A 9590-nucleotide genomic window follows, 5' to 3' on the forward strand; every position below is an offset into this window, starting at 1 on the left:
TGAGATTACTTAGTACACTTTGAGCAGGTTGTATTGAAAAATACATTGATTTAATACTTGGGGGAGGTTGGAAATAAAGTGTGTGTGTACGTGTGTGTTTTGTGTCTGTGTGATATTCTTGAATAGCAGTGCAAACAGAACCAAATTACATAGCACATACTTTGGTATGTGTTAGACTGCTTTGTGGACATCGTCCAAATTTGGGTTAATATTGCCCAACTATTGAAGAATATTGAATCCAAAGTCACTAGAAAGTGTTAATTTCATGCAGTTCTGAATGGTATCCACTAAGCTGAAAAGTCAGATAACAAGAAATGGGTCCTGCGGATGTTACGTGCCTTCTCGTCCAACAGTGTGGCTGTGATTACGTGCTCATAGGCAGTGGCGTGCGATGAATAATGTATTTACATGCAAAAACACGCCAGCTCCAGCATCAAACACAGCACTTCATCTATTTCTTTGTGTCAAGATTTTTTCTTTAAAAAAGCTAGATATCAAATAATGATTCTTTAAAATAGATGTCTTCACAGGCATATTTTCTTTCCATTCAGTATTGTTTTACTTGTAAAATCCAACAGTGTTTTTAAAAAGAAATGCATAAATTTCGCAAACTTTATATTGATCTCTGGAGACATATACAGACTGAAAAAATACAAAGTTTTTTAAAGTTTATCTTTCCCTGGAGGATTTTAAACCTGTATCTAATCTTTAGGGGGTGCATTTTAAAAATATATATTTCTACTTTCGGAGATAATGTGTTCACCTATCACAATACGGTGCTTCCTGACTAGGATGGTAATGCTTTTTGTATTCATGTTTTTGTGCATATCCCAAATGCGTAGGCATCTATAAAATGGTTGGTTTCATGTACATATAAATAAACGAAGGGAAGCGTCCAGAGAAATGGTATCTACTCTGCCTTTCCTATTTTGATGGAAAATTTAATAACAGGAACTATGTGTCTCTGACACATATTTGTGGGTTGCAGTTCAATAACATAAGGTTCTGCTATACCCAGAGGTGGGAGTATGGGCAGAAAGAAGGATTTATGGCCCTAAATGAGAACTCCGAGAGCACAGGACAGACTGACAGTAGCCAGGCCACACTGTGACTTTCAGAGTCCTCTATAAACTCCTGGGTGGGCTTTAAGTTTTAAACCTGGGTAGCTTTATGGGCATGACAAAAATAGTATGCAAATACTATCATTTAAGGCAAGTGGAATTTTCTGTAGTAACATGTACAGTTTTCCTTTGTTCATTAGCTATCATTCTCCATATACCAATGAGAGATAATCATTTAATGAGAATTGTTGGCCACGTGGCCAGTGAGCTTGACTGTAAGTGCTACCTTCTGATCGATTGTGATAAAAGTAAAGGCATTGATCTAAGCGTCCTGTAGAGCACAGGAGGACGTGACGGGTGAGCAATTCCGTCTTTGCCCCTTGAAGAATGTCATTTTTCAGGTTTCCACGAGGGTTTGAGAGCCTCGACAGCTCTGTGGGGCAGTCGCCTGGCTGCAGCCTGTGGCCAGCTGTGAGCTCCCTGTGCAGATGAGGAGACTTGAGGATGATGGTTCTGGGACTGAAGGACTGAGAAAGAAGGGCTTCTCATCTTTAGTGATGACAGAAGGGCTGTGTGAACACCACAGTGAAAGCCCAGTCATGTTACCCTCACGATGCAGGCAGGGGTTGATTCAAATTATTTAACCTTTACCTGAAGTGAAAATAAATAAATACCAAAAAACTATGTCACCTGGGAATTTAGGCAGTGAAGGTAAAGGTTTCTTAGCCATGGCTCCTACACTGAAAGGAAAACAAAGCCCTTTTGATGTTCAATTCAATTTGAACAGGCTTATCATACATTCATAATTAATATTTAATAACTATACTCTTCAGAGAAATAATCCATAGTACCTTGCATGGAACAATATTGAGCTAGAGACAGTTTGGATTCCATAAGTTCAAAATGCGTTGTTGTTGTAAGCATGTAAGCCACAGAAAGACCAGCAGAGATGTCCACTTGAGGTCTTAAATTGTGGTAGTGTGAGGGGGCGCCCTGAAGGCTGAGAAATCAGTGAAGGGTTTGTTGAGGTTCACATTCCTTTGGCAATAGACTATGGGCAAATGGATTGATCTTTCCAAATACTGATGTGAGTCGGTAACTTCCTAAAATAACCTTTCCCACCCATTGCCATTTTTCTCAGAATTAAATCCCACTTTTTTTTCAAAGTTTTATTGATAAACAGATAGCAATGAGACAGTTTCAAATCAAATCGGAAGTACAGTTTCAACAAATAATACACTGCATATATTCTTCTTAGTGGTTAATTGCTGTACAAGATGCGGACTTGTGATCCTATTTACAAACACCATTAGAACAAATCATTCTATTCATTAAGAGAATGCAACTATATATCTATCCCACTACTTTGAATACACAGATACAAAATGGACATTCATTGGTATACCTCATTTTTTCTACGTTCCGTTATTGAATATTATAGGTGTGTAAACTCAGCAAAATATTCTAAAAGAGTCCAGTAGCCCATAATAGCATTGGGTCTTCTGTTTAACTGGCAATGTCAGAAATTATTGACCTGAGTCCCCCACAGCTTAACATAACAGCATGGCTTTATTTCCTATATTTCGTCTTCATACTTTTCTACTGGATGGTTAAGACCAAGGTAAAGCAGGACCTATGCAACAAGAGTTGTAGCTTTTTGGTCTGAGAAGGTCAGTGAAATGCCCTCAGGATTTATCCTGAGATCCTGTACCTCAGATTGTAGAACCTTTGTCAGTGCAGCCATGTGGATGAGTCACTGCCAATGCATGGCCAATGTGCTCTCTGTGAATGCCTGAGAGAGTGTCTTCTCCCCATGTGACTCTCCTTAGGCACACACTACGTCATCGATCACTTTCCTCCTTGGCCCCATAATCTTCTTGATCAGAAAATTTGGGACACTACCGAGGTACATGACGTTACAGTACAAGTTCTCATATGTCCTGAATTTTAATTGACCTTAGAAGGCTAGGGCCAAAATGTTGGCTTCCTTGTAGCCCTCCTTTTTCTCTAATTTTGGTCTGCAAACTTAGGTTGTTAACCATCCAGAAGACAAGCTTATTGTTATTATCAAACGATTTAGGCTATCAAGCTTAACCTCACTATCTCACTGCATTTCAAACATCTTAGGCATAATAAGGAACAGGTTAAATCCCACTTTGGTCTACTAGAAATCCAGACTCATCCGGGTTCTTCCAATTTCTATAGTCTTGTAAGTTTTCTTCTGTTTTCCCCAGTGTTAGCTACTAAACACATTTTATTCAAATGCTGCTGCTGCTCCTGCTGCTGTGTGCATGCATGTGTGCATGTAAAGCACATCATCTTTTTTTCATCCTTTTATTTTTCTGCAGTTGTGTTTTTTCTCTTCACCAGACGAGCTTCTTCTGAACATTTTGGCTTTGGCGTAGTTATCAGTGTCTTGGGTTGATTCAGTGTTTTTTCTCTGTTTACTCTTCTGAGGACACTCACCACGTCCTGCAGCATTTGTTTTTTCTTTGTATGCCTTTCTTTGGAGAGTGTTCATTCATCTGTAATCCCTCTTTTATTTATTTATTTATTTATTTATTTATTTAGTGGAACCAGGGATTGAACTCAGGCTCTTGCCTTGCCAGGCAAGCACTTGTCCTACTAAGCCATCTCCCCGGCCGCTTGTAACCCCACTTTTAGGCACATAGTAGGCCATCATAAGCATATCGTCAGGATTGAGTGGACACACTGAATTGAGGCAGAATTGGGGAGACTTCGCCTTTTTCCATATACAATCATGCTATTCTTTTTTATTTCCATCTCATCTAAAATCTTCCTCAACTATATTACCTCTGCTCAAATCTCTTCCACTTAACGATTTTTTTTTTTTTTTTTTTTTTTTTTTTTTGAACTGGGTATTGAACTCAGGCCCCTGCGCATGCCAGGGAAGTGCTTATTCCACTGAGCCATCTCCCAGGCCCCTCCACTCACAATTTTGACAGAATCTTAACAATTTACAGATATTTTGGTTGTAGTCATAATTGTGCCGTCTCATGGCAGGACCCAAATGTGCACTGGCCACCCAGGTGACCCGCCTCACTCCAGCGTCCAGTCCTGGCAATCCAAGTCAATCTAAGCGTCTTATTTTTCTGTATTTCCTAACTTTTAAAATGGGGATCCTTAGTGTGTCTCCGTTAGTGATTGTGGTCAAAGACTTAACTGGACGAGAACTGAAGCAAATTGGCCCAAAAGGCCAACACTGAATCTAAGTACTGAGTTTGAGCTCTCGTCCGTCTGTCTGCAACTGGAATCCTGGGAAGAATCAAGTTTGGGAGCCAAGGTTCCTCCGGATTTCCTAGGGCTGGAGTGAAGCCCTTATAAATCATTCATGAGGTGCCTCCAGTCAGCATGGGACTAAATTCATTTGGTTACTCTCATTAGGAGGTAATTACCTTTATCAGTGTAGAGATTCCCAGATCTCTCTGGGGAGGAGAAGTTGGTGGGCACAGGAAGGGAGATCCTGCTTCCATTCACTACTTGGTATTGCAATGTTTTGATTTGAGCGAAATTTGTACTCTGACTTCAAAGACTGGTACAATGATCATTTCTAGTCTACACCTACCTCGTCGATGGCATAAGTTTTCTTTACGAGAGAAGTGTTTGTGCTTGTGATCTCTGCTACGACCTTTGTCAGCAAAGGTCCCCAAAGGAAATGGGGCTTGCGTTCTCCAGATTGCCTACTCTGCCGGCCTGATAAAAGCTAAACAAAATGGCGAGGGTTGGGTCTTCACAGGCTGGCCCAGAGGCTAGACTGCTATCACCCACTCCTGAGTGGAGAAAGAGTGCGCATGAATTCACTTGCTTGTAAAACAGGATTGGACAGGTCTACCCCAGCATGGAATCTTATGAAAATAATGTGTTTTCTGTCTCCTCAGACAGCTCAGCTCTCACAAGCCAGAGGAGTAATTTCCCAACTTCCTTTTGGACCAGCTCATACCAGCCCCCACCTGCACCTTGTTTAGGGGGAGTTCATCCTGACTTCCAAGTCACTGCGCCCCCTGGCACCTTTACTGCAGCAGATCCTAGCCCCTGGTCAGGCCACAGCCTGCATCAGACTGGCCCACCACCGCCCCCTCCTGTGTCTGAGTCCTGGCACTACCCTTTGGCATCTCAGGTGAGCCCACCCTACAGCCACATGCACGACGTGTACATGCGGCACCATCACCCTCACACCCACATGCACCACCGCCACCACCACCACCATCACCGGCACCACCACCACCCTGCCGCTGGCTCTGCCTTGGATCCGTCCTACGGGCCTCTGCTGATGCCGTCCGTGCGTGCGGCCAGGATTCCTGCTCCTCAGTGTGAGATCGCGAAGACAGATCCGTCTGCAGTCACCACTGCTGCCTCAGCGTGGGCTGGAGCCTTTCATGGGACCGTGGACATAGTGCCCAGTGTGGGATTCGATGCAGGTGAGTGCGAAGACTTCTTCTTTTCCACAAAAAAGAAAAATGTGAAAGGATGGAATATTTTTGGAAATTCTTTTAGATTATTTTTGTCTTAGGTGTGAAGTTAAGCTTGGGTAGTATGTTTATAGAACCTGGCCATTTTGCAATAATTCTTGCATTCCTGAAGAAACTGGTATGACTAGCTCACGAAGTGCAGACTGAGGAAGGTCTCAGAACTTTTTGCTCCCATTTCTTGGGTTCATAATCTGTTCTTTTGAAGTGGCATCTCTGATACTGTATATTTTTAAAGATTTACATATTCTCTAAATCTTCTGGGTGTCTGTGCTATATGCCTTGTGCAGTGCCCAGCTGAATCTAGAAGTTCTATGCTTTAATAACTTTGCCCTTTTTTTCTTTGTGGATAAGTCTTTTTTATGACTTATTAAGCTGCTGGAATGTAGACTGTAGTGTAGCATCCAATCTTTTTTGTTTTGTTTTTTTTTACAGAGAATTATAAAACTAATTTTAAAGAAATAACTTTTGTTTTATTTTCTCCCTTATGTTTCCTTTACCTACTTTCTTCCCCTTCCATCTTCTTTCTCATCTCAGATTTAAATAACAAGACTTAAAAATTATAAAATTTATATCCCCAACAGATTTAGCAAAAATGCGGTAAGGAAACCATTCCTACAAAAGCATTCACTGACTCTCTGGAATTCAGTAGTTCTGAAAGTCATGGCATGAAATGTTTGAGGCTTTTTGGATAGGGTGAATAATGCTAATGGTAATAATGGTTCTGAGACCATGAAATCAGGGACATCACACTGCAGGAAAAAACAACAGCAATAATAACAAATCAGGTCAGAGATTACATCCTCCTGTCTTTGTGCCATTGTCACCCACCTCCACCTTCACCCCCAGTTTCTTTCCCTGTCACTCTTTGTGACGTGCTAGAACTTTCTATCCACAAGTGTGCAGGCCTTTTCCTTCTTTCATCTTTCTGCACTGTGGAAGACCTTTACTCCGAGTGCTGCTTTCACAACAGAGGAGTCTCCAGAGGAGGAAATGCTCAGCCTCAAGTTGGATTTCCCTGATGCGAGTGGAAATTCTTTCCTTGGCCAGCTCTCTTCCACTGAGATTTCTAGTGCTGAGCATCGCCTTCTGTATCCCTTCAGTTTGCAACCTGGTTAAAGCTGCTTTCCTAAGTAGGGCAACATGGTACTGGCTAAGTCCCAAGGAGAAAATACTTGTTGAGAGAGTCATCAGCTTCCAAGGAAGAAGAGAGTAAATACCTCAATCACAAGGGGAAGAGGCCAGCCACAGTAATTCCTGTAGGGCAAAAGTGTAGTAGCTCCTCTTCTACTCTTCCATGTACTTGTGAATGAGAAGATTTCCTATGAGGGACTCAATCTTGAGATGATAAAGTAGGTGAGAAGAGTGATAGTTAATGTGACATTAGAATCCACAGAGGCCACTTTTTCACTTGTTTCACTTGCTGTAGCAATTTAAAGAAATTAAGGAGATCTAAGAAACGTGGGAGACTCAACATGATGCTTACTGACAAAAGGAAGTCTTATAGCATCAGCTTTGTTTTTTCAGTAAAGAATTGTATAAAACTTTTATGGCATACTGTCTATGCCACTACTATCCTGGTTTTTGAATGCAGAAACAACCATAGTAAGTAGTTAAATGAGCCTGCATCTCTTCCTTCTAATGAAAATTATTTGGGAGTATATCTAGTCCCAGCTGTTAATTGTGGTTACTTCTGGTAATTAAGCCTGCAATACAGACTGCCTGATTTTATAAGCTCAGCTCTGTCTCTTACAAATAGTCTTTCACCAAATACTTAGCCTTCTTCATCCTTTAATTTCATTATCTGCAAAATATTTCCTGTGGTATTATTTTGGGTATTGCATACAATGAAACATTTATAAATTGTCTGCAACTTCAGAGGAACTTGATAAATTCTAGCGATGAGAGCGAAGTGGGCAGATTCTTACCTTTCTTCATTTTAAAAATGTTATTTAGATACACTTCACAATAACATGCACTTCACTATTCTAGTGAATGCAATTTGCTGGGTTTTTAATATATTTGCAATATTAGAAAAGTATTCTCAGTGTTCTAGACCATTCTGTCTATTAGATAAGAACTCCTAGATGTGGATAAGAGCTCACATCTTATCTCTGCCATTGCCAGCCTCCTGCCTTGGCAACCACTAATCTGGTTGTTCTCTCTCTGGATTTTCTTTTTGTATGATAAATAAACTCATGAAATATAAAGGTTTTTGTGCCTCCTTTTGCTTAACATTTTCATGTTTTATCAAGACTATGGAATAAACTAGAATTTCATTCCTTTTCTCAGGAGTGTGGGCTTCATTCCATTGTGTGGATAGACGGCGTTTTTCTTGCCCATTCAGTAGTGGGACGTGTGGTTTGTTTCTGCAGTTGGGATATATGAACAACAGTGCTGTTAACACTCACATACAAGCTGCTGTGTGAGCAGTTCTCTTGTGCATCTATCTTGTGGAGACACTGTGTGTTTAAGACTTCAATTAATATAGACTTTTGTATTTCTGTAATTTTTTTTCCAAAATAGCACTGACTGTACCTGTGATTAATATACATTTCTAGACCATTGGAATCAATTCTAACACATCATGGGCCAGGGAGATAGCTCAGCAGCATAAGTGCCTGCCTGGCAAGTGCACAGTCCCAAGTTCAATCCCTGGTCCCACACACATAGATACACACACAATGATTAATAATAATAATAATAATAATAATAATAGTAATACATCATAAAGACTACAGTGAAGATAGCCTTGTTCCTCGGGATCCTCATTGTTAGGGCTGTACAGGGGCAGAACCTTCTGCAGTGCACCCTCCGAGGGCCGTACTGCCCCCAGCCTCATCCTGGCACTACTTCTCTGTCTTGCCTGATTTACATTCCCTTGCTCCTCCTCTGGTGAGCAGAACTTAAATTCAGGCACTTTGGAAAGAGCAGTGCGTTGCTAGCATCCGAAGTGGCCTGTAGTTCCCTCCATGGAAAGTGTCCATCTTTACCAAGAACTCCTCACTGCAGATCTCGTGTTGTGTCTCTTTCCTTTCCTCTAACCATCTCCAAACTGGATCTTGTGAACTTCATGAGGCCAATAATAGCTAAGTCTGTGGCTAAGTCACTGTGCTGCTGTGGCCTGCTATGTGTCTTTCTTAAGCAAAAGAAAGAAATTTTTATACATATGTCCTTAAATAAACAGGTCAAACTGTGATTACTAGGAGATTTTTCCCACTCTGGTCTACTTATGGGCATATTTTGTTCTTACACTTTTTAAATTTTGCATGGAATGGTTTTAGGATCATTTCTCTTATTTTTTTCTTGAATATAAAGCCATAGTTTTCAACTTTTACCATACATTTAACTGACGGTAAAGACTTCTGGATTAGGAAGGGCAGATGGGGCAGAAAATAATATTTACAATGTCAAGATGAGAAAAGGAAGATAGCAGGACGCGAAAGTAACCGCATAGTATTGCGCTGGCTCTTCTGGGCCAGGAGATTGAAATTTGAAAGTATCTGGATCTGTGTATCGTACATTATCAGACATGTACATAAATTCAGTCATTCAGATTAGCTTTTACTTGCATTTCATTTGAAACAAATGCGGCCATTCTTATGTTTTTATTGTTTACCATTTGCCTGTGTAAGAGAACAATTTTGAAACTTCCCAGTTTGCATTAATTTTTCAAGTAAAGACTCATTAATTGGCCCTTTTTTCTGACAAAGTTGACTTTATTTTTGATTTGCACATCAGCCACTGGATTTTAACAAAAGTGAAAAGAGTTGCTCTGTGATTTGACCTCTCTATAAACAGGAGATGCTCATGGCTTGAGATTGTATTCAGCTGTAGATCACAGATTTATTTTTCTTAGGAGACCTCATGTTATTTAGCTACAATTGTATTATCATTTTTATTACTTTCTTTGAGGAATGTCAAAATGGTGCAGTATAAAATATATAAATAGCATAAAGCTGAGGTCTATTTACTCTTTTTTTTTTTTGTATTTTAGGGAAGGATCTACAGGGTGTTCAGGGTCTTATTACTAGATCAGACT

At 40.4% G+C, this 9590-nt stretch overlaps 1 protein-coding gene across 5 annotated transcripts in view; it reads left to right on the plus strand.

Annotated features, from left to right (window-relative positions):
* Vgll3 (vestigial like family member 3) overlaps positions 1 to 9590 on the plus strand; it is a 47097-nt gene that overhangs the window by 19920 nt on the left and 17587 nt on the right. For all 5 annotated transcript variants that reach the window (XM_023719245.1, XM_023719246.1, XM_023719249.1 and 2 more), the window contains exon 3: positions 4961 to 5500. In XM_023719245.1, coding sequence (XP_023575013.1) covers positions 4961 to 5500 — 540 coding nt within the window. The remainder of the gene's footprint in view (positions 1 to 4960; positions 5501 to 9590) is intronic.

The sequence above is a fragment of the Octodon degus genome, unplaced genomic scaffold (genome assembly GCF_000260255.1).
Source record: "Octodon degus isolate 3935 unplaced genomic scaffold, OctDeg1.0 scaffold00066, whole genome shotgun sequence".
Classification (NCBI taxonomy): Eukaryota; Metazoa; Chordata; class Mammalia; order Rodentia; family Octodontidae; genus Octodon; species Octodon degus.